This window comes from Sebastes fasciatus, chromosome 10 (assembly GCF_043250625.1).
Source record: "Sebastes fasciatus isolate fSebFas1 chromosome 10, fSebFas1.pri, whole genome shotgun sequence".
NCBI lineage: Eukaryota > Metazoa > Chordata > Actinopteri > Perciformes > Sebastidae > Sebastes > Sebastes fasciatus.
In genome coordinates, this window is record NC_133804.1 from 31,116,093 (window position 1) to 31,142,081 (window position 25,989).

Sequence of the window (25,989 nt, forward strand, 5' to 3'; positions counted from 1 at the left end):
CGGCCGAGGAGGTATTTTGAGGTGCACACCCTGCAGTGCGGCAGGGCACATGAGGAATTGAATTGAATTAATAGCTTTCAGTCAACCGCCCGCTTCATTCTGAATACTGTAATACAGCGAACTTGTTAATATACTGTATACTTAGTGCACAAGAAAGAAAGCCTTTTGTGAGATGGCGAGGGGTTAATTCTTGTAATAGTCCAGTTTTCAATAGGGCCTTTGCAGTTCCCCACGGTGAATCAGCAAACGTTGCTTGGGAACCACTTCCCACTTCACGGGAGCTGTGCTGTCTGCACACCCTCTACTTATTCTGCCTTCCTAAACCCTGGAGGGTTTAATGTTCTGCGAGCTGTTCACCTCGTACTATTTCAACACATGTTTCCAGGAGATTATTGGCATCATTTAGCAAACAGTTGTTTACTTTCATCACTGGAGATCCAGATGTGTCCTCTGCAGGGGATTAAGATTATAGCTAGTGATAGCTGCATGTTATAATCCAATTAATGCACGTTGTAAGATCAACACTCTCCGCCTGTATTATCTCACGACGGCGTCTTTTGTTCAAAATGAATGATAACAGATTGGTAGCAGATTGCTCACATTCTCCACATTGTGTGTATTATCTCGTTAGATCTCAGATAAATCACATTATCCAGTTATTGCTGCGTCGCCTGCATATACGAAGATGTAAGATCACAGTCTGAGAGCTGCCGTGCGTTCCTGTTGTCGCAGCACAACAGGTGTACTGGTGATATCGCAGCAGGAGGATGTTTTCACAGATCATTTAATCGGCGCTCACTTCAGTAGTTCGCTTTCACACATTGTGTCGGCTGTGACACGCTGCTTTATGCTTCAAAAAAGATCCCCGTGACCAAATCTCACACATTACAACGTGTGAGAATTTAAATGGATAAAAAACTGCTGCCCTTCCAATGACAGTATGTGACCTTTAAACTTGATGATTCAGGAGGCTCAACTGTTTGCTTTATGACTAGATTTAATTCCTGATTTAAGAGCAATTCAATTCATATAGTTTTAGCTAAATTCAGTACAGCCATTAGATAAATGTGCACATGTATTATTTATTCTAAAAAATAAATATTACCCACATTTGCAATATAACACCAGACTCAGTTTCCATTAAATGTTGTTTACTTTTAACAGAGATCTGAAGACTTAATGTGTTTTTCAATTAAATGAAGCATGAATTAATTTCCCAAAAAGAGTTCAGATTTCAGTAGACACTGTCAGTCGTACTTTAGTTATATAGCAAGTCAATTTCAACTTTTCAGTAATAGCAGAGGAGGGAGTGTCCCACATGAAAAATCATATTTCTAGCTGTTTAAAGCTGCAATAACTATTTGTTGGCCACTCCGGAGCAGAGGAAACAAGCTGTAAACACAACACTAACATGTTATCATATTATTTATACATCCAGTAGTTACAGAGCAACATTATCATTAATTTGTAGTCGAGTGTGTCCGATATTCACGATTCTTTTTAGCTCTGTTTTTGGTCTCCACCATCTCCTGAGGGAAATATCTGGATCTTTACTAAGCCACCAGGAAGTACGCCGGTCTTTGAGGTAACAAAACTTCCCAGTATGAACACTTGAATATCCCTTATTTAAATCATTAAAAGTTGTAAAATGCACTAATAGCTGAATCCAGAGTTATTCTGCTTCCTCCGTTCATATGACTAAGACCCAGACCGAGGCTGGAATGAGAGCTGGGAGGTGGAGTTAAAGGAAACGCTGCTGCGCCTGCTCCATGGGCTCAATGGATGATCGCCGGATGATCCGGGAACTCGGAAGTCAAACTTTTTTTGCTTAATGCACCACTGAGCAACTTTCATAGGAATGAATGGGGCCCCGCTTCCAACATTGTATCCAGTTATATTCACGCTCTTTAGCTGCTCCACTATGTTCACCAGCTAGTCGCCAACTGTCTGTTACGCTGTTTTTGTGGTAAGGCCTACAGTCGGATTTTAGCCTGATTAATCGGAATAATTATTGAAAGATGATTTAAAGCATCGTAAAGTTGAGAGGAGCCATGGAGTCAGGTGATAGTTATCTGTGGGTTTGTCATTCAATCTATTGTTTTTACAAAACATACCGTTTATAAACGTTTTGAAGAGGACCTATTATGATTTTGTGCTTTTTCCCTTTCCTTTAATATGTTATATAGTTTTTTTCTGCATGTAAAAGGTCTGCAAAGTTACAAAGCCCAAAGTCCAGTCCAAAGGGAGTTACTCTCCCCCCACTGCTTCTGAACTGCCTGAAACGCCAAATTGAAGTCCCGCCTTTTCTCCCGTAACATGGTGATGTCACCAAGTAACACATTTGCATAAAACCTGCCTATAGCAGCTTGTTTGGCACGCCCTAAACAAACAACTAACAACTAGTTAGAGCGGAGCTGGAACGGAGTCCGAAGAGTTTGGTTTCGGTCGACCAATCACAACAGAGAAAAGAGGTGCTGCAGCACAGCCAGTATGAGAAAAATAAAAGCGTTTGCACTTGAAAATAAACAGAATAGGTCCTCTTTGAATATGTACAATGCTGGAATCTATGAAAATAAAGCTTATAATAAATTCCAACTGTTTATTTTACCAGATGGGTGCAGTTGAATCAGCATAATGCATAATTAATGGTTCCATGCAGTTACAACCCTATTGATAATAATTAATTTTATTAATATTTAATGAGTAACAAGAAAATATTCTCCCTCGGCTTTAAGCAGGAAAAGGATGGAAATTTTAAAGTTTGACTTTAAAGGGTTCAAATTGTTTTCCATGTAAAATAGATCTCTATTAAGCAAACAAATGTATAACTATTTAGATTGATGACTCCTTTGTTTCCAATAACACATCAGGTGCAAACAATTAACTGTATTAATGAATGTATAATCAATATTGCCCCCAAAATAAATGAGTTTAGGTAGTATTTCATTACGTGGGTGCAGATCATTTGTACACGATTTAATCATTTTGGTCATTTTTTGATCACCTAGGTGGTTGTAATTAGGCTGCCGTCTCTCTCTAGTAGTAAATTAGTGTGTTTGTTTTTCACAGCACTAAATCTGAAAGGTCAGTTTGACTAAATGAAGGTGTAAGAATTGAAGTTTATATTTAATTGTCTGCCAGTATAATTGAGTGAATTCTTTGTACTTCTTTTTTAATACCTGAAGCACCGATTGCCGTTTTGTTTTCTGAAGACAAGACTGCAGAACAACATCAGTCACTGGTTGTTTATCATGTCGCTGTAATCTTCTCTTTTACATCAACAAAAAACCAATAGCTGCCTAACCCTCATTAATGTGAATGACTACCTGACTTACTAATGACGAACTATGAGCCCAGAAAATGAGATATTATGCTAACTAATTCAATATTAATCAATTAAAGGTATTCTAAATCAACGATGAATCATTGGGTAATTGTTCAGGATGCTACAACTGTAACAAACAACTTGATATATGTGGATGTACCAGACTGTGTGTGCACAAGCAGCCGACCGTGACAAGCAAAGTTTCCAGTACTGAGCAGAACTGTGCCCATAATAAGTCCACAGAATAATAAGAGCGTAATAAGTGAAGCATATCTTCTGCCCTATATAGAGGATTTCCTCTCCCTCTGCACCAAACAAAGCTTCTGAGGCCTGCGGCTAATCACTGCCCTTTACCTGTTGTCATTCATCTACAGGAGTCAATTGGTCTGCTTCTGCAGGGTGCAGAGGTAATTACGATTTGGCTACGACTTGCGTTTGGCTCTATTGTCTGAGTCTGCGGCGCACGCGCTGGGATATCAGGAAGTTGAAGCTCAAAGCTCATTCAAGAGAGTTCCACTTTGACTACACCACTCAATGTTCCCTCAGAGAGCTCCTCCGCTAACTAAACAAAGCTCAGCCAAGATGAGTCAAGATCATCGCGGTGAAAAAATACCTGAAACCTATTTTTATCTTCCACTCCGGAGTGCTTTATTTGTTGAAATACCATTTGAATATTTTCTCTTTCACTGCTTCTGTTCCATTTACGGGTGATTGAAAAAGTTGCAAAGCAAGAAGAACAATTTCACAATATTGCTGTCGAGATAATTTCCACAGATCTGCCTCTCTTCAAACTCGGAATTGTATTAATATTTAATCGCATTATAAATTGGATGAGGAATACAATTATGTAAGTAAATACACCTGTCCCATCAAGCAAGAAATTGAGAAAATCCCCCGGCAAGTAGCTTTACTCTCAAGGTGAGATTTGGGGAATGAATGTATAAATTTGGGGCAGATTTGCGGCGCCGTAATCCACATTTCTATTCATCTGGTTTCTTAGTATGTCAAAGGAACTCCATAGAGATAAGGCATAGTTATCCTTCACACAAACTCCTGTTTGTAGTCCTTTAACGTCAGCTATGGACAGTAGGAGTCAGTCAGTGATTATACATTTATATGTATGATGAAATCACCAAATTTTATTTCATTTTTACTTCTCGGAGATGAACCCCTTGGATTTATTGATGAATAAATTGTGTGAAATGTTTCTAATTTGCTCATTTCTGACTAAAAGAAAGCACTCACAGCGAGGTGCAGACCAGTGTGAGCTTCAGCGTCCTAAAAAAATGAAAACAGAAGGTATAGTTAGTCAAAGAGAGGGGGGAGATTTAGAGAAGTTGCACCTTTAAGTGGCTATAAAACATCAGCTATTGCACATTTAAGAGGGAGGCGTTATGAATTTCTAACTTTAAGCCCAAGAGAGCATTAAATGAGGAAACAGACTTCAAGCCATTTTTTTTAGAGCCTGCTGGATTGTATTTGTTCCTAAAGAGCAGGACACTGGGAAATTTAGTGAAAATATAGTTTTGTTAACAACAACCACATATAGAGGTTTAGTTAGTTATCCATAACTCTTATGAGATGGAAGTGATCTGAGTGTATTGAGTCTTGAATGAGGTTGAAAGAGTGCAGAACAAACAAATAACCCAATGATAGGTTAAGATGCAAGATTGTATTTTCTAAAGAATATTCTGAAAAGTTGTCAAATGACCAATACTGGATATGAGGTAAGCGTTAAAAAAAAAAACCTAGCTGATAGCTGAAACATTTGGTGAATAAAGCATGGTGTACAGGAGACAAGCTGTTTGATGGGTTAACAATAAATACTGCAAATGAACCTGAACTGAAGATGCATACAGACCGTAGACTGTATATAAGAAGTGGACGTAGTCACCGTGACGTCACCCCATTGGTTTGTGGACTGCCATTTTGAGGTCTCGAGTTCGACATTTTGGCCGTCGCCTTCTTGGTTTTTAGCAACCAGAAGTGACACGAGAGGGTGGAGCTAAGTACAACCGAACGCTGAATAAGATGTTTTTAGGCGACCAAATTGTTACGATTAACTTTGACGAACTGAAAACACACAGTGAAAGGGTTAAAGTTGTAAGACGAAAACATGGACAACTCCCAGACTGGACAACGCCGTGGTAGCGACCTGGCAATCACAAGGTAGCCCCACCCTAAAGCATCCCCTGCTTTATGGTCTATTTGACTCTAAACGGGACCATAATCTACTAAATGAACATCATGCTGTATTGAAAAAGACTTGAAACTAGCGATTGAGACCATAAACTCATGTTTACAATGTTTACTGCGGTAATAAATCAAGAGAGAAGTAGGCTCATTTTCTCATAGACTTCTATACAATCAGACTTCTTTTTGCAACCGGAGGAGTCGCCCCCTGCTGGCTATTAGAAAGAAAAAAGAAAGTTTAAGGCACTTCAGCATTAGCTTCACTTCTCCACTGATACAGACAGATATTTTGAGAAGTATTAAAAGCAGACACTCTTGCTACTTTCCTGGACCTCACTGGCTATTTTTACACTTAGGGCTTTGCAGTAGTATATCAGCACAATGTGTCAGGCCTTCGTTACAGTCTGTTGAAGAACCAAGTGGCTCCTGGGAAACAGAGCACTGTGTAAACTTCCTGTGCGGAGGTACACTTCCTCCCCACCGTCAGTGAAGCACCGGGAGGATCCTGAAAGATGACGGATGGAGGCTCTCAGATCTTTCGTCCAGACCAAAGTCAGGATCCGTGACCGCCTCTCCATCATGAGCCCATTCTCGCCACCACCTCTCCTCCCCGTGTAATGAAACGCTGAGGTGTTGTAGCTGCGTCGAGCCAGGAGGCAGATAATCAAATCACACAGGATTATGTGTCACATTTGACCTGCATGGACCCAGTTTTCTGTACTCAAAAGTGTGATTCAATCCACAGAGGAGTCAGTGTGTGAGAGGAAGAGAAAAAGAGACAAATAAAATTCTCAGTCCTGCTCAGTTTTTTTCTGTCCGTCTATCTCCCGTACACATATTCTTTCCACATCTTTTTCTCTTTCTGTAGCCGTGACAGTCTCCCTTCATGTGGGAAGGGACTGTTAATGAATGTGGATGAGCACGTGGGAAATGTGTGGGCTTCCACCACGGCTTTCTCTCTGACTGACAGAAGCTCGACAAGGCTTTGGAGGCTGGCTTAAGAGTTAAGAAAAGCAAACAAGGAACAGCTTTTTTCCAGATGGCCACTGCAAAATACGAGCCGAATATACTCTGCAAGTTTGTGGAGGCAGCGCCCGCCTGGAGTACGACAAGTCATTTTGAGCAGAACTACTGTTGTCTGATGGAAAACGCTCTATTTATATAAAATAAAATAAATCTCGCAGGATCCAACTTGGTCTGTTGGATTTGTAATGGGCCTCGCTGTTGGTCACAGCGCTCAGTCTGTGTTTGCAAAAGTGACAAACACAAAAGAGAAAAAATTCCTATCAAAGCTATCAGGCCTGAAGCATGAAGAGGATAGAGTCAATGTTTATTTTGTGATTCTTCCTGGTTTGCGAAGGCTGCTCCCATCAACCTCTGCTCTAATCTGTGAGTATCAGGTATGCACTCCAAAACTAAATTGCTGTTTATTCTATTCTGCAGGTGTGAAAGCCTCAGCCTGCCGCTGAATGCTATCGGGGGAATGAGGGTCCCAGGATGCTCGACTCTGCTGCTGACACAACACTATTCCTGAAAGACCCACCACTTGATTTAGCCAAGCAAAATGTCACGGTAATTGTGAAGATTTATATCAATGGGAAAAGAGCTGACGAGGTCCCGCGGCTATCAGATCTGACAGACTTAATATGTGCTCAAATGTTGCCTGCCACACTAAAGGCTTGCTGCAGGTTGACCAATTTTACCGGGTAAATGCTCCGCCACCAGATCGTATTGACTCGTGTAAATCGAGTGTGAAGTGGAACTTTTAGGTTGTGAAATTGTATTTTTTTTTAACCAAGTGGAATCACGACAAATCTTCTTTTTTTTTATCAGCTTTTGCTTTGTGTGCCATCTGAGATGACGTGAAAACAAGACTGACAAGACTAGTTTGTGTAAATACAATGAACACAGGTGTGCTTTGCTGCTGTATCCTTCGCTCCCTGTCACATGTTAAGAAAAAACTAAACATGCATTGTTTGTTTTTCATGTCTTGAAACAAGTGAACAGGTGGCACGCTGTAAAGATACTGTCAGCTCTGCAGTGCAGTGTGTCAGACATCACTGATGGTGGTGATAATAAAGTTTACAATAAGGTACATAAAATGCTGAGTAAGTTTCAAGTAGCTCCTGAATAACTCTGGATTTCAGACGATATATATCATGATAAGTTACTAGAGAACAGACTGTAAAGGAATCATTATGTAATGATGAGTCCATAGATGTGTGAATCAATAAACTTTCTTAATGAGTGAACTCTGAATCAGCCGATGAGCAGCACACATAAAAATAGCTACTCATTATCTTTTATTGCTTTAACATTAAAGTTGCCATTTCTGCGGTGCGCCGTTCATTCCTTCAACCTTTATTTATACAGAGTGGTTCAATGAGAGCAGTTCACTGTACCTTACTGTAATAGGCCATCTAATAGTGCATGTTGTTATCTCAATCAATCTGTAAATAACACAAAACTCAAAAGGTTTTACAAGATTACTACATCATTGACATCAGATACCCAGCAGTAACCATGGACGTATTAAGAGAACTGGATACAACGTTGGACGTACTTGCCGGATTGCCGGTCGGTATTTTGTCTTTCAGAGGTTGTAGTGGGTTCGGTCTTACAGCTAGAGCAAAGATACTGGTATCACATGAAACTATAAAAACAAAGGAATCCATTGGTACCAACCATGTCATGTTAGCTTGTTGGGAAGAATTCTAAATAACGCTCCAAAGTTACACTTCATTTTGGTGAGGAAAAACTGGCATGGCCATTTTCAAAGGGGTCCCTTGACCTCTGACCTCAAGATATGTGAATGAAAACTCGGATATGAACGGAGTGAAAACTGTATCTTATTAGATAAAACAGATGTTGACTAACTGCATAGTTTGCAGTTGAAAAAAAGTAATAAATCGCAATATATCTTCGCAATACTCAAACTAAAATCGCAATAAGATCTTGATATCGTATCATGGGACCTCTGGTGATTCCCACCTGTGGTCACTATCATAATCTCTTCCGGTCTCTTCTGTCTGACTTTACTTACTTCCAGATGAATCACAGTACAGATTGCAGGGTAGTCAATCATACTGCACTGTACAGGGGAGGGAAACCTGGACTTACAGAATGACAGGTTACTAAAACACTAACATTATATTTGTTTACAAGTCCTGGTTCATCTAAAGCTGAATAATATGAACAAACCAAACAGAAGTGTAACTGTTAACGTTTCCAACTGCAGGCGGAAAAAATAACTGCAGGTGCGATCACACTTTCCCAGAGTCACAGTGACATTTTCAACAACTATTAATGGTACTGTGCTCTGTATGGATGAGAGAAGTGACTGGGTATCATTTACAGCCAAGAGCTGTGTAAAGTTCGGAGGGTGCCAGTACCTGAGGAGCTTCAGTTACTGCACGACTTATTTAACCCCTCCCTCGTGAGCCCCTAAAACTGGTTCAATAATAATTGCATTTATTATGAAAAAAAAGACAAAAACAACTGAGAGGCTTCCCACATTATCATACAGCTTCATAGCAGTTTGTGATGGGCAACTGCTCCTCAGATGACTTCTCCTTAAAGTCCCCCTTCACTCCAAAATGTGCTCCGTTATTGTTATTTGGATGTTTGAGCCTCACTGTGCAGGATGACGTACGTACAGTTTGACACAAGAAGGCCGTTTTCGAATGCATCCGCTCAAAACTCACTGGTGTGAAGTGTAAACTTGAAACCTCAAGTGCACATACACGCACAACGTATCCTCACACAACGGTTTGCATGATATCTGACAAAAAGTTATCCCCCTCCCCAGAGACCAATAAAGTATTTCTGATTCTGATATATCGACGTTGACTTCTGGTTTCACGCGGGGTACCAACACCGGTCTCCTGGGAAAAAGTCCAGTGGGTCTTTGACCCACCCATCCACCCCGACCTCCTCCTTAAGCGGCATTTGTCACTCTTTATACATCCTGGTTCACGATTAAATTACATACGAATCGATATACATGAATTGCGGTGCATTACTTTTCGTAGGTATAGCTACGAACGGTAGATGAGAACAGCCTGAATACACTGAGAATGGTAAGTATAGGAGACATCTCGCATCCAGCAGCTACGCTTTTAAAATGAATTGGAGATATTTGGGGGGGGGGGTTTAATGAGTGAGAAAGAGTAGATTTACTTTTTAGAATTTTTAATGAGGTAATTTTTATGTTAATGGAAAAAAGAACATTCACACAATCATTATTTGAGTATTTTTTTATATGTCTTAAAACATGTCTGGAGGGGATCTTTAAACTTCTGTCCTCAGATTACGGTCTTTGCTTCATTCCTCTTTCATGTGCACAAACGCAAATTCAGTTTATAAGGTTGAATGTTTCGTTATGCTGCTGTTCAGTCAGCAGCTCTTGTTTACTGTAGCTGTTTGTTGCCTAGAGTGCAGACTGACTGACTGACTGACTGACTGACTGACTGACTGACTGACTGGGGAACTAAAGCACAAAGCAGGTAACTGTTTTTGATGAAAATATAACTGAAACAGCATCTGCACTATTTTTTTTTCCACATGCAACTTTGTATTCACCAAGCAGGAATCTTTTGAAAATCACTACAGTATTTTCATCCAAGGATAGTATGTAATTCATTCAACAGGTTTGTCTTTCAGTCTGAATCCATCCATGGCTTCCCACCTTTGAAATGGGAGCAGGCAGACTGGCGGGGAGAAGCATCTGCCTCGCTTTTTAATGGCTATCACAAATGTTTCAGTAATTCCACTCCACCTGAAACTTCCCTCCCCTTCAGCACACTCCCAAATTACAGCACTGGAGTGAAGCTGGGACTCTCAGCCTTCGCAGTACAGTAGTATTTTTCCCCAGTTAAGAGGATCGGAAAGATTCCTCCCGTGGGCTTGCATCATGGAGGCAAACAGTCAATCCAGCAGTCAACAGATTCTGTGGAAAGATGTGAGTCCAAATTTTTAAGTCTGATTTATTGCACTTATATTAATTGCTAAATATTTAAAATAAATTCCTAACATTTAGTGTCTTTATGGTGCAGAGTTTTAGGAAGCACCCTTAAACTTTTACAGCTCATAAATTATAGGTGGCAGCAGAAAGTGGGGAAGGGGATCCTGTGATATTTGAGTTTAAGCTTAAAGTAAAATATCAGAAGTTTTGAAATAAAAAAGAAGCTGCTGCTTGATCTCTTGCTCAGCGATCTGACTTTTCTCAGAATAGTAATTTTTCCATCTAATTCCTTTTGGCTTCCTTTCTTTATTCGGCCTCACCTGAACTATTGTATTTGCTTTATATCCAGAGAATCCTTGCCTCTCACATGCATGCAGCATTCAAATATGCACCACGAAGTGTCTTTATTTGAGGCTTTCTTATTGAGGAAGAGGAGCAGGAGGGATTTTGGCCCTGAAATCCATCTTCTTCTTCTTCTACTTCTCATATTTCACTTGTTGCAGAACTTGTGAACAATAGAGTAATACCTGCACAGCACAGTATTATATTATATTTTTATACATGAAAAAGCCCTTTTACTGTCGATCAAAGAAAAGCCAAGTGTTCCAGCAGATACTCATCAGAACTGCACTGTAGGTGATGGAGAATGATGATGATTAAGAAATCCGCTGTGGCTTCTTATCTCAAGTTTTCGCAGGAATGCTTATAGATGCTTATATGAGAGTGTGATAAACCCACTGCCTCAGCTTGTTGGTTATATGTAGGATACTTCTGTGTGCTCCCCTCCCTGCATGATAACAGCAGGGGGCTCCAGGCACTCTTCATCACAAAGCTCACGATGAATTGCCGGGCTGATTCTGAACTCCTAAACCTTTAAACACTAGTTGGCGAGTGCTGCACACAACTCAGACTGCTCACCCGGTCTCCATCCCTGCCTTTATTTCTGTCTGTCTCTCAATCCCACCTTCTTCCTCGGAGTATTCGATATTCAAAGCACAGGCGGAGAGAGAGAGAGAGAGAGAGAGAGAGGTTTGTCCTCAAGTTAAGTTTCCACTGCTTATGCAACCTGCCACAGGAGAGCAGAGGATTTCAGCCACCGTTTTTCTTTTTTTTTTTTTCCTTCACTCTGAAAAATTCACAATGAAAGGAATTTCTGGCTCTCTGATTGTAGCACTCTGTTTTTCATCATGCCGTAGGAATGTCCAATACTTTGATGTGCCTCGCGCTTTTGTGGCTACTGTGTCTAATATGTCAAATAAAGAATGGTCACAATGTGGAATCCATTAATGGCGAAGCTTTACTTTAAGTTTTCAGGGGGGCCTATCTCGAATAATGCGTCCTCTGTCCTTCCCCAAAGTCATGCTGCTAATGTATTTACCAATCAGAAATTCAATCCAACAAGCACACAGTGTAACTGTATGCCATTATTGCTGTATGCTATTTCCTCCTGTACGCCACCTACACACTGTTTTAACCCCTTAAAACTCTGACGTTTACGAGCTAGAGTGAAGATAAAAGAAATAGAAAGGAGCCACGTCTCTCTCAGCTCAAGAGATGTGAATGAAAATGGGTTCTATGGGTGGTTACGAGTCTCCCTTTACAGACATGCCCACTTTATGATAATCAAATGGTGTTTTTGAATATTTCTGCATACTGGGCTCCCTAAACAGTCTTGGGTATGACTGTAAAGCTGAGACTCTTGTGGATCCAATGAGCCCAACTGTATTCATGTGTGATGATGTTAGTCCCCATAGGAGCCATTTCATTGTAGTGAGACAATTTTTTGACCTCACTGTATAAAATGACCTGTGGTGACCTCTAGGATAATCACAGCCTCATGAAACTTTACAGCCACAAACTAGAGACCTAGAGCCTTCAGTGGATGGATGGCTTTCCTAGCTAGATTGACAATAAGGGGGTTTCTGAGCAGTTAACCAGAAAAGAAGTGCTCGCCATCCAATCGCCGAGAAATGCAATTCTTGCAAAAATCAAAAAAATTTAAAAAGTTTTTGATACCAATTCACAGCATGGCTTTCTCTATGGTGTCCCTCAGGGTCTTGGTGTCTTAATGTGGTATTCTGGAAGGATTATTGATCATTTTGATCAATTCTCGAATGGCAAAAAATGGTTAAATTTAGCACAAAATCTGTGTAACAAATGGTATCAACCTAAAGATTCCTGCAGCAACTTATGAGACATAACAACGCATGGGGATGGCCGTCACCAGCTTATATCATCATGTCCTACACTCTTATTCACTTTCACAATTTATTTTAATTGATTAATTAATTAATTAATTTTTTTTTTTTTACTGATGTAAGATATATATATATATATAACAACTTGACCTACAGTGCTGAGTATCAAATTATTCTTCAGGTTCACAGCTTTCAGACGATGTGACATCTACTGTTGTTTATTTATCTCCCCCTGATCATCCCCTGTCACCCCCTACACCTAGAATAGTAAAGGGTTAAAATAATTAATGTGAAGTCAGAAAAAAACACAACTATTATTCAAAAATAATTCCCACAAATGATTTTAAGAAGTCAGCATGTTAAAGCGCTGCCCAATCTCCTGAAACAGCCTAAGCCACAATAGAAAACCAAAGCTGCTTTATCATCATTTTAAAAGACACAGAGATAAGAAACAGCAATTTTGCTAATTGAAGTTTTTTTTTTTTACTTTACATATCTGCTTTTCTGTTGTCCTCCGAGACCTTCAAAAGTGGTCCGGTGTGAATGAGAAGCTTTCATTTCTCCCTGCTGGAGCTCTGCTGGAACAAAAGCCCGTCTTTATTAATTTGTGGCCTTGAGCCTGGGGAATCAACTACAGCGGGTTTTCATTTGAGGAAAAGTTTAATAAACGTAACCTTTCCGAGGCACTTGTAGCAGTCTGTTCTTCCCTGCACTTGGCATGGGGATGGTTATAGTTTTGTCATTAGTAGCCTCATTGCTGAGTACATTTTGAAAGAAGAGAGACTGAATCAAATGGCCTCTCGTTGGATTGGAAATATAAATTCAGACATGAAACGATAAATTAAAGCAAGAGTTGGACATGATAGGAAATGTGCTTCTAAGCTTTCTTGCTGAGAGTTCGATGAGAGGATCATATATCTCTGTTAAATAGAGTTGTGAAGTGTGGGGGGGAGGGGGTATTTCAGATGTCCTTTGTTACGAATGTACTGTAAAAGCTCTTCTACAGCTTGAATGGACACAAAACTCTCCCAGTTGAATCATCGTTACAAAAGATGGACAACTGCATTAGAAGATATCTGGTTTCTTAGATAAAAAAGAAATTGAAAGTACCTAAAAACTTTGGGGGAGAAGTCAACTTCGACTCCCAAGGTGCATTTCGGCACAAAGCATCCAATCACGTATCTTAAAATTCAGTTACTCCCTTCGCTAACGCAGTAGTTCTCAACGTTTTCGAGTCGCGACCAGGCTGGTGTTTGCGACCATTTTTGATGTGTTTCATGACTTTTTCTCTCCCCCTGACCCGTCAGAAATCCCCCGCAGAAACGCATCTGCACGCACACCTTGACTCTGACAAACACACTGAATAAAATGTATTCTAAGGCAAATTATATCACTGGTACAGGTGATATAATGTTAAACCCATTCCCCAGTCTAAAATATGTTATGTTATTTTTATCTTCACAACCACCTGGCGAACCCCAGAAATGATCTGGCGACGCCCAGGTTGAGAACCACTGCGCTAATGGGTGAAAGCTAAAGATTACGCTGTATCTGCAGCTTAAATCACATTTGATGTCTTGATCAGTTTTGGATGAATTCTGCAACTAACGCACCGAGTTTTGTTCACAATAACTGGTGACTATAACATCAACCTACGTATGTGATCATTATGGGATACGGGAGAGTTCTGTGTTTCTATGTTGGGTAACATTGGAGACGTTGTGGAAAGAAAATGTTGAAATGGAAATACAGAAGCAGCTCTTCTCACTTTGCAAGTATCTATAAAGCTACAGCAGCAAGTTAATATAGCTTCACATTAAAGACTGTAAACAGGGGAAAACAGCTGGCTCTGTCTGAAGGTAAAAACATCCGCCCAACAGCAACTGTAAATAATTAACAAGTCATATCTCGTTTCTTTAATCCCTTCAAACACCAAAGAGTAAAAACATAAGAGAGATATAACATGTTGATCAGTGAGCTATTGTTGGAGCTGGAAGGCTGATTATTATTATAAAGCCAGGCTAACTGTCTCCTGTCTTTATGCTAAGCTAGCAGATATGATAACACGTAACGCCGAATTCACACCGTGCTGCGGCTGAGAGGCATATTCATGCGTTTCAGGCGGGAAGATATGAATGCGGATAGTGCATTTGGGCTGCGGCTGTGGCGGCCGCAGGGGGAGCTGAAAAGCATACTGGGGCGGAAAAGTAGAAACAGAATCAACTTTTGGAGAAACGCAACCCGATGTCACGCTGCGATAACCGTTGATCCAGAGCTGTACAACCCAGCCATGAGGGAACAAAAGATGTTAATCGTTGCAGTGCCGCACAACACCTGATCTGGTGTGAATGCAGCCATAGGTTTAGGAAAATGGTTGGACTTAAAATAAGTACATAAACTAAGTAAAAAATGTTCATAAATAATGTAACATAAGTACGGAAAACACGCCACTAATGTAAAAGATGATTATCAAACTTCATATGATTATCATAAAGTGGGCATGTCTGTAAAGGGGAGACTTGTGGGTACCCATAGAACCCATTTTCATTCACATATCTTGAGGTCAGAGGTCAAGGGACCCCTTTGAAAATGCCAGTTTTTCCTCTCCAAAATTTCGCCCGCTACAACCTCCGAAAGCTTGAATAGTGGGTCATCATTTTTTTTTTAAGAGGTTAATTAAAAATCAATACAGTGTTTTGGAGAATGGATACAGTATCGCACAACATAATATTGCGATACTCATGTGTATCGTAGCATATTCACACGGATGCGTTTACGTTGCAGTCAGACTACATGGCGTAACACATCACACGCCAAAACCAACAAACTATTGCATGCAACATGAGTTCAAAATGACCATATCATTCTAACGCCATTTGATGAGACTGTGCTGAACTATATTCTTATACTTATCATGGTTATGGTTATTTGGGCCATATATATACAGTGTATTGAAGCTATATTGTTTGCAGGTTGAGGCGGGAAAAGAGAAGAAGGCCAAGTATCACACCTACCAGCGAGTGGCTCTGGTTCTGGCTCTGCTCTTCCTGGTTCTGGCTCTGTGTGTTTTCAGCCTGAGGTATCTGTGGAGCCCCAGTCTGGGGAAGGTAAGACTTAATATCACGTCATTGTTTGCCCGTCATCAGCCTTATTGCCACTGTCTGTGCTAAGTGTGGTCTTCAGATGAAAGACACATCAGCAAATCAAATAGGTTCCCTTAAGCAACAAAAAAAAGTAAGGAAAATGGACAGCCACACAAAGAGCCAACGGCAGTCTCTGCAGTCAGTATTGTACTCTGCTAGATTAAAAGATGTGTGGGCTGCAGAAAAGACAGCTGTGTTTTGCTCTGCTCATGTTTTGGCTGTCAGATCTGTAATTTCATGAATTCTTGGACCAAACCACAAACCGCTTTATACTGCTGCAAATGTCGGCCTGTTGCATTCATCTCCTCTGCGCTTGCATTGTAAACATCTTCTCACAATGACGGATCCTGATAACTCAAAGCTGACCCTAATTGCTGCTGACCAGAGTGGCTGCAGCATGGACTGAAACCTCTTGGCAACGTAATTGGGATAAACTCTTGTCCTGGCCATTCATCTTGTGAAATCCAATTCAATCACACTTGATGGAGAACATTTTCACTCTGCTCCTTTCCCCTGATTCACCCATGGGGACAAAAAAAAAAAGCTAATTTACACTAGCTAGGAGGAAAAATACATCAATAATTCCACATCTAGAAATTGAACGCTCTATACGTTCTGAGCACATGTTGCGAATAAGAGAAAATGATTACAATGAAATGAGAGCCCACGCTGTATATTTCAAACCTGAATGCATGCTTTGTGTTTAATGCCGTGAGGTGAACGGGGGGGAAATGTATCGTGCGAGATGCCACTTGCTGTTACACCAACATCTTTGTTGTGCCTGTAATAAACATTAATTCTGAACGCCCTCTGCCACCGTTCTTCTCCCTCTGCTTCCATTAAGATACAAATTTCAAGTGCTGACAGTCTCTTCTATGCTCAGGTTAACCAAGGTTCATCTGCACTTCCTGCGCAGCCGGTATTGTCCATGTTCTCTCCTTTCAACATAGATATGAATCACCTTTGAGCCATCTCCTTTGTCCTTGTTAAATATTTCATGCCGGAGGTAGAGCAGTCATTATTTCCACTTTAATAAGCTGTGATCATTCTCACGTGGCTCAAAATGCGTTGATGGCAGAGGTTGCCCAAGTGATGAATATCAAACCTGCGGACCCTGGGTTTTGCTTTAATGGGGTCTTAAGGGGGAGGCTCGGTCTCTGGCCTCCCCGTCGGTGAGCGAGATGGAGCCTCTTCAAAGGAGAATCACTTGTCTGTCAGACGGGAAGGAAGCTCCCTCACACACAGCAGGACAGGAAAGCTCACCTATACAACTATCTGGAGACTACTCTGAAGGTAAGGAGATGGATTGATACAGCGGATGGATGCGTCAACGGGGCTGCCAGCACCTTGTTTGGTGAACGGGTGTTGGAGCAGGACACTTGACTAACCAGCTAATCCTGAGCAGCGTCTGTGGATTAGTGTAATGTGGGACACCTACAGTACGCTCCAGTGCATTTCCCTCTTCCTCTAAAACATTAAAGTGAACATGATTGGTGTTGAATAAAAGCAGGGACGTCATGTCATTAAAAATACATGACTTTGCAGATGTGATGTCCTAAATGGGGGCGGGACAATCGTCAAACAGGAAGTACACCTTGTGAAGTCCACTCAAAGTCCAATGACAAGGTTATAAATCTACAACCCAATATCACACCAAAGCTCATAATATACCCATCTGTCCACCAGAGGATAGTGTATCAGTGTCACATTTTGTCTCGCCGAGGCGTGAATATTACACGTGTGTATGAAGGTGCAGTAGCCGATCAGCAGGGGGCGACAAACCCACTTTGTTAGGTTTAGGAAAAACGTCATGGTTGGCCTTAAAATAAGTAAAGTAAACTAAGGACAATATGTACGGAAACAACGTAACATAAGTACGGAAAACACGTCACAAACATCACTAAAAAACACGTACACTGGTCTCGAACGCTGGTCTCCTAGTTGAAAGTCCTGTGTTTGTTGGACCGATCCACCCTCCGGCGTTTTTTCTCACTTTTTATTCTACGTCACTAGCTCTGAGTGTAGCACATTTACACGGATGCATTTACATTGCAGTCAGTACAGACTACATGGTGTACAAAATGACACGCCTAAAGCAAGAACGGCGTTCTACACGCATTTGTCTTGAGCATCTAATGATGCAATAATATTGTGAAAATGTGTTAAAGTATTTTTTTATTTCAAGCATCTTTAGTCATCCCACTTTAGCAAAGGTTGTTTCTAAAATGGGACAGCATGTTTTGACTAATATGGGACAGTCATATATAGGCCTACTATGTTATTCAATTATGAAAATTTGCATTAAGTAAGGGATAATGTACAGCGAGCTGGTCAGAAGTCAGAAGTGCGCCCATAGCAACGGTCAGTTATACATAGCAACGGTCTATTTTACATAGCAACGGTCTGTTATACATAGCAACGGTCTGCTATAAAGCGATAACAGACCGTAGAACGCTGTTCTGACCAATCAGAATCGAGTATTCAACACATAAAATGTGTTAATTTAATGTATCAGCTTCATATGGAAATATGGTACACAAGTCAGAATTGCAAAATGTGTCACATAAACCCCCCCAGACTACTCTGAGGGTGAAGAGATGGACTGATACGGTGTGTGGGTGGGTGGATGGATGGATGGATGGATTAGTTCTCCTGCATTGACGTGGCAGCCAGCACCTTGTTTGGTGAACGGGTTTTGGGTGCAATGCAGCAGGACACTTGACTAACCAGCTAATCCTGAGCAGCGTCTGGCACCTACACGTATAGACTCTGGGCAACAGAGCACCGCATCTGAAGCCAAGGGGAGTGTGTACATCATTTATTTTAGGAAACAGTTGAGAGGGGGTTGTTTTTTTATTTGAGCAGAGAGATGAGCATTCTGGTGACAACTCAAAATCAAACTAAAGTATAGCGCTTCCCTCAGAGTCCTTGAACATGTGGAATATATTAGTTCTGATAGAACAAAGACACACAGAGTCATACATATGTAACCATGGTTATAATGGCTTTAATTATTTCCCCAGCTCCAGGCTGCCCGGAAACATGTTCAAACCGAGATTAACCACGGATGCATGCTCCAGTATAAAAGAGTAATCACATCAACTCCCCCACTAATCAATATTTCTATATAAACTATGCATCAAATGACTATGTGTGAGATATGTCACTTGTAGTGTAGCATTTTTAGTGTCTCTCAGCTCATTGTTTTAGTATTTACGGGCTGCAAATTTACTGTTTATCAGTATTGTCTCTTTTTCAGTAAAAAGCTCTGATAAGCTCACAGTACACTACCTGCCCATCACTAAGAGACTGACAGACAAAGTTAGCTGGTGAACACAGTGGAGCATTTAGCAGCTAGAGAGACGGATATTTCCCTCAGGACTTGATGGAGACAGAAAGCTAAAAGGAGACTTACATTCGCAGGTGGACAGAAATGCGTTCTCAAATGAATGCTAATGTTGCCATAACAACTCGCATTATAAGATGATGATATATCGCTGCTGTTTTTACAGCCAAAATATCAATTAATGCAGGTTTAAGACATATGCTGTATAGGTGGGTTGTGTCTTCACTCAGAGAACCATGGTTACATAATATATAACATATGTTAAAGGTACAGTGAGTAGGATTTGGCGACATCTAGAGGTGTTGTTGCAGATTGCAACCAACTGAGTACCCCTCCGCTCACTCCAGTGCAAAACCGTGGTAACGCCGCTCGCTTCGCTCAGAGGCCATCCTTACCGTAACAACACTACTTTAGGAGCAATGGAAGTCAGACGGCGCCTGGCGGTACCACAGGTTTCGCACTCTGAGGCTCACGTTATACAAGTGTGTCGGAGAACTACGGTGTCTCTCTCTAGAGCCAGTTTTTGGTTTGTCCGTTCTGGGCTACTGTAGAAACATGGCGGACTCTGTGAAGAGGACCCGCTCCCTATGTAGATATGAAGGACTCATTCTAAGCTAACGAAAACGATTCTTAGTTTCAGGTCATTATACACTAATGAAAACATACTTATGAATATAATATGCCATTTCTGCCAATAGATCCCCTGAAATGCAACACACTGTTTCTTTAAGGTACCGTGAATGTCATAGTAACAAGACTCGGTCAAAACTGCGTATATGTATGTGTGGACCGTGTACGGTGGGTCTGAGAATTTGTGGCTAAATTGTTACACAAATAGTCAGCGGTCATGATGTTAAATCCAGAGGTACATGTCCACCAGGTCCGGCGAGGACACTAGGGGACACACTGCTCCACTCATCTGGCCGCTCAAGCGCTGACGTACCCCATGTTGGAATGCACCTGATTGGTCCCTGGTTTTCTACTCGCCGTTTCAAACAGGAAACAACATGTCGGCCTTACTCGTAAACTTTCTGTTATTCCATCTAAACGATCCGCCAAAATCTACTTCTGAAAACATTCTAATCTTGTTTCATTTTAGAACTATATCGCCTAGTTTCACAGCTCGGTCCCGAGTTTCGTGAGCCGAACGCGTTGCACTGGACGGGTTCATTTGCATGAAGGACTGTTTGACCAATCGTGTAACTTCAGACTTTTGCGTTAGTAGAACAGGCCCTCTGCGGTCCAGCCAAAAAGTGATTTGTCAATGAGTTAGTTGATGAAAGCTTGTATTCTTGCTTTTTTTAACTCCTAGTACAAAAAAATGCAGCAAACATTTGAATACAAAGTGGCCTCAAAAACTGCCAGTTTATTAATGACCACCCTATAGAGTGGACACATAACATATTAAAGTGATAATTATTGGAAAAAGAAACGCTCTGGAAGGTGCAGGAACAGATTCACAAGACGCAAAACAAGTTTGTAGAGAAACTTCCTGATGTGGCCCCCTTCTCAGTTTGAAATCCGCTCTTCCTCCAGCTGTTTTGACAGATCCTGAACCCCTGAGACTGTGAGAGGTGCAAACCAACTGTAAGAGTCACATCCTTTTCACAGCTCAAAAAATGAAAGAGGTGCAGAAGCACACTAGGAAGTAGTATACTTAGAAGGTGGTGTCGAAGAGTAGAGCCAGGACTTTCTCAAGTGAAGGATCAAAACTGACAAATCCGAGAATCCACAGCTTTGAAGATAACAAGCAAAGGAAACCTTAATGCTGCCTTGGATCCAATTACTAAAAACATTGATTGCAAAATGTGTTCTGCTTCTAAAAAATCGGTTCTCGCACACGCTCTCAAAAAACGCGCCTTGCATATCGATGACTGCTTAAATGACTTTTGTGCTCACTCAATAGTCTAACTTATGTACTCGCACTAAAAACAATTACTACCAGCTATCACTCAAACAAAACAAACACACATATTACATACTACACATCACATAGCGCTTTGACCTCAGCGTTTCTAATTAAAAGTTAAAACCGCAGTGCGGCTGCAGCCACCGACACCTCTCGTCTGTTCTCACAGTTTACCGTAGCAACGTGACCTCGTGCACCCGGCTTTGTATAAATAACCACAGAATGGTAATTTGCTCTGTGCATTGTATTTCAATATGACATGATAACCGCTTGGGATCTTCTTTTAATTACCTGAAAACATATGTTGGTACACAGGCCTGGGGAAGATAGTTTGCCATCATTTTCTCTGCCTGTGTTTGTGTCTGTGTGTGTGTCTGTGTGTGTGTGTGTGTGTGTGTGTGTGTGTGTGAGGGCGTGGTGGCGTTCATGTGATTGTGTACGCTTCAGTGTGTTTCAGCGTGTAGATTAGGTGCCTCTGCATTCTCTTTTGGCTTACGGCAAATTTCTGTTTACTATGTGCTCATTATTGTTCTGGGCCACAGGTCTCACTGGGGGATTTTGCCTCCTTGTAAATTAATCCTCTGTTATTACCAGTTTACATCAGCAACTCCGGGAAAAATGGAATCTGGCTGGTGGATCCAACAGAAAAGTGAGAATAATTTACCTTGACGAAAAATATATTTTTTTAAATCGTAAAAAGAAAGAAGGGGGTTGAAACGCGCTGCAACCGTTTACACAGGGAATAGGAAGCCTGTCCGCTGCTCACAGAATAAGGCAATCTTATAACAGGAGAGACTTCAGAGACCAGGTCCAAAGCACACTGGAGCACACGGGTTAAAGGCAACAAGCTTTATTAGAAGACTAACGTTTCGACGCCAACGTCTTCATCAGAGTCAAACAGATATGAGACTCACGTTCTCTTTAATAACCTCCCTTAATTCAATAGGAGATGTTATCATTGTCTACGGTAGGGATATTTTATATCCCCTTATTGATGTCTTTTAGGGCTGTCAAAGTTAACTCTAAATCGTTTTAACGCCACTAATTTCTTTAACACATTAACAATATCGATTTTCCAGATGTTTTAGAAGGCTCAGTTTTAAAGCTAGAGTTACGATACTGGCATCATATGGAACTAGAAAAACCTAATGAATCCAGTGGTACCATCCATGTCATACTAGCTTGTCCTGAAGGAGGCTAAATAACGCTCCAAACTTACGCTAAATTTTGGCGAGGAAAAACTGCTCGGCCATTTTCAAAGGGGCCCCTTGACCTCTGACCTCCAGATGTGTGAATGTAAATGGGTTCTATGGGTACCCACGAGTCTCCTCTTCACAGACATGCCCACTTTATGATAATCACATGCAGTTTGGGGCAAGTCATAGTCAAGTCAGCACACTGACACACTGACAGCTGTTGTTGCCTGTTAGGCTGCAGTTTGCCATGTTATGATTTGAGCATATTGTTTTATGCTAAATGCAGTACCTGTGAGGGTTTCTGGACAATATTTATCATTGTTTTGTGTTGTTAATTGATTTCCAATAATAAATATATACATACATTTGCATAAATCAAGCAAATTTGTCCACTCCCATGTTGATAAGAATATTAAATACTTGACAAATCTCCCTTTAAGGTACATTTAGAATAGATAAAGAAATGTGCGATTAATCATTATTAAATATTTTAATCAATTGACAGCCCTACTTTTTTTCTTTTTTATCTATTGCTAATCTGAATATAGCCCATTCTCCCACTGTAGACAGGAGCTCCTCATCGGGGAGCTGATGCCATTAGGAGCGCCGGAGGACACCGGAGGACACAGAGGCACATGACTTTTTTCAGATTACCTGTCTCATGCACAACTGTCAGGATATAGTGACCGTTTTATAAAAATAACTTTTTTCTAAATCATATTTGCTCCATTTCTACCCACTGCTGCTTTAATCCGTGCGCTCCAGTGTGCCTTGGACTTGGTCTCTGAAGTTTCTCCTGTATCTAGATGTTGTCTGTTATTTCTGAAGAGCACAACATCCAAAATCTAATCATTAAATTTGACATATGTGGTGCTATTTTTAATTCATGAACCACATTGGGCGAGATTATCAGCAGCCCTGCAGCCAGTAAACATTGTAAACATCTTCCTGTGCAACGTTGAAGAGCTCGCAGGTTGGTTGTTGGACCGTATGGCAAAAAACTGCCTGAGAAATACATGAATGTCAGACCTGAGGAAAGTGCTCCATTATTCAAGCTGAAATTGCATTGCTCACCTTGATGCCTTTCCCTCTCCGGGCCCAAGGTAGCTGCTGAGTTGTCGCTCCTGATGGCCTCTTAAATGCCTCACTGTCAGGACCGGCCTCTTTAATGAACACTGCTGCACCCGCTGCTCTTCCACTGGTCACAGGTGTATGGCTTTCCAAGGCCGGGCGCCCCTTTTGTTTATTTATTGCTCGTGGGCCTGTGTATACCCAACGGTCCCCTCAGTGTCCAGATGTCAACATGCAACAGGGGAGAGGGACACCAGATTTGATCATGATATGATTCTTTTTCCGAGTTTGTCTCCAGGAACAAAACAAGACGGTGCTAACTCCTCCCGTTTGTTTACTTGGTCTCGTGTGGAGGAATTGTTATTCTGTGGAGGCAACGGGGCTTATCAAAACAGCTGGTTTGGCAAGACCTTTTGGGAGGCCGGCCCCTCAGTCTGTAATCTTTTCTGATTTTACACGTCAGGCTCATTCATTCATTAGCAGGCCGGTGTCCACTGGTGTTTCTCCCTGGCTGCTAAATTAGGCTCCCTCCTAAGATGATGCATTATGCCTCCTACTCGGGGAGGAGGAGGAGGAGGGAGGGAGGGGATGCAGACCGGGAAGAACAAAAGAGAGTTGTTTTAAAATGTTGCCAGTGGAGTGCCTGAGGTAGGAAGGCTTCATGGCGGTGGTGGCACAATGCCTTCTTCTGGGACGGCGACTGCTACAAAGAGCGTGACAGCACTGCAAAGCCCACCGGGAGTTATTTATTGTGGCACGCAGCACTTTAGCGCGTCTGTGATTTTCTTTTTAGGAGCTAGAATAATGTGGGTGTAGGGAAGATCAGCATCTTAATTGCCAGTACTTCATTTTTTTGCCAATCCACCAGCAGCTCATGTGCAGCATGTTGTATGTACAGTGCGCCGGGTAAACAGACACAAATGCTTGCCTTTTTATTTTCCAGTCTTTTTTCCTCTCCTCTCCTCTCCTCTCTGTCTCACCAGTGTGACTGCCAAGAAGACTCCTCTGCTCTGTTGTACAATTTAGACTGTGATTGAGCTTTCACATCCACTTTCACTCTCCCAGTAAGTCTGCACCGCTTATAGCCTCGGCGAGCATTCACAGCCACGACGCCGAGGCAGAGAAGTGAACAGCAAAACTGGAAATACTCAGAAATGTCGGTATTATGTCGGTGTATACTCTGATGGATCCTGATTTTAGAGATGAGTAAATCTCTAGGCTGAAAAATGGGTATGTCACAGTGCTCGGCTATATATCTGTCAGCAATTAAAAGGTTGCATTGACTTTTTTTGCAAGTTTGCCCCATTAGTCACCTTGCTCAATATGTGAGCACAGAAGCAGCATCTAAATCATCCCTTCAGGTCTCTGCCTGGTGCTCAGTCTAACACTTGATGTTAAATAACCTCAGCTGATTAGTCCTTTTTTATGGGAGAAAATGAGAAGTTGTTACAGCTCTAAAAGTTGGAATGTTAGCTAATTATAATGACATGCATCCAGACCTGCAAGGCTTATTAAGGCGTTTTTTTTTTTTTATATTGGTGAAATAAACATGAAAAATCAGCAGAAAATAACTTTTAAAGGGAGATCTTTCATCCAGTGAAACTTCAAGTGTTTACTCAGGAAATGAGCAAAGTAAGGCAGACAGTTTTTAGAGCTGTAATGAACCTCATTAATGATGAGGTATTCATTCCAGATGTTAGGAATCCATAAGTCACAGAATGAAAAATGATTCGCTATCATACTGGATGATGTGGGCTGACCCGCTGAGACTCATGAAAAAAGGAAAGAGAAAGGATGTGTCCCCAACAGAGGGCATTACAATAGGACTTTAATATTTAAGGGATCCTGTGGAGTTTGCTTGTAAACAAACAGTTTACATGAATGTGTATCACGCCACCCGCATCCATGCATGCATGCATGAATTTATGTTTGTCAATGTGCTCGCAGAACACAAGATACAAACAAAATTATGTATCTTTTGTGTCTAAAACTTCTGCCATTTTGCCAAAGTTTAAAGGTGCTAAATGCAAGACTGGTAGCATTTCTATTGCCTCCGCACGGCTCTCAACATGGCGACAGATGAACCGTCGGCTCGCAGCTAACGGTGCTAACAGTGCAAACAACGACAGAGCTAACAGTGTTAACCTGAGGGTGCGCTACGCTTCCGCAACGGCAGCTGTGACTGCCGTAAAGCGGTGCAGAGAGGCAACTGTGAGCTAGCCAGTGCAGCACGCTCACATGCACTAACATGCACTAGAATCATGCAGCCTAGCGATGTCAACAAAGCACGGAGAAGCTGTGACTACAACACACACTTGTGAGCGACTTCATTCTCTGCTCAGGTAGACATTATTCCTCTATATCTTTACATAGTAAATATGCCATATTAAAGCTCTGAATATCGTATAGAGCACCATTCATCTTTCATATTTTGTACAGAAACTAATGAGAAACATTAAGGCTGTCGCAATAACCGCAATATTACAATACCGCGCTATTGGCAACCCAACCTGCAGGGGATGGCAAGCAACCGCCGCAACTGATATGTTCACATTTTTTTCTTTTTTAAATTCTTTGTAATGGTAACGCAGCGTATTTACACTATGCAACAAATGCAAATGCAAATTTGTCATCTTTGTCCTTTA

General features: G+C 41.3%; 2 protein-coding genes across 3 annotated transcripts in view; both read left to right on the plus strand.

Annotated features, from left to right (window-relative positions):
• Positions 1-25,989, plus strand: part of pttg1 (PTTG1 regulator of sister chromatid separation, securin) — a 324,950-nt gene that overhangs the window by 158,690 nt on the left and 140,271 nt on the right. The window lies entirely within an intron of this gene.
• tnmd (tenomodulin) overlaps positions 10,147-25,989 on the plus strand; it is a 62,259-nt gene continuing 46,416 nt past the window's right edge. For both annotated transcript variants that reach the window (XR_012595665.1, XM_074649368.1), the window contains exons 1-2: positions 10,147-10,478; positions 15,652-15,786. Coding sequence is in view for 1 of the 2 variants with exons in the window: in XM_074649368.1 (XP_074505469.1) it covers positions 10,431-10,478; positions 15,652-15,786 (183 nt within the window). In the remaining variant the exon portion in view is untranslated. The remainder of the gene's footprint in view (positions 10,479-15,651; positions 15,787-25,989) is intronic.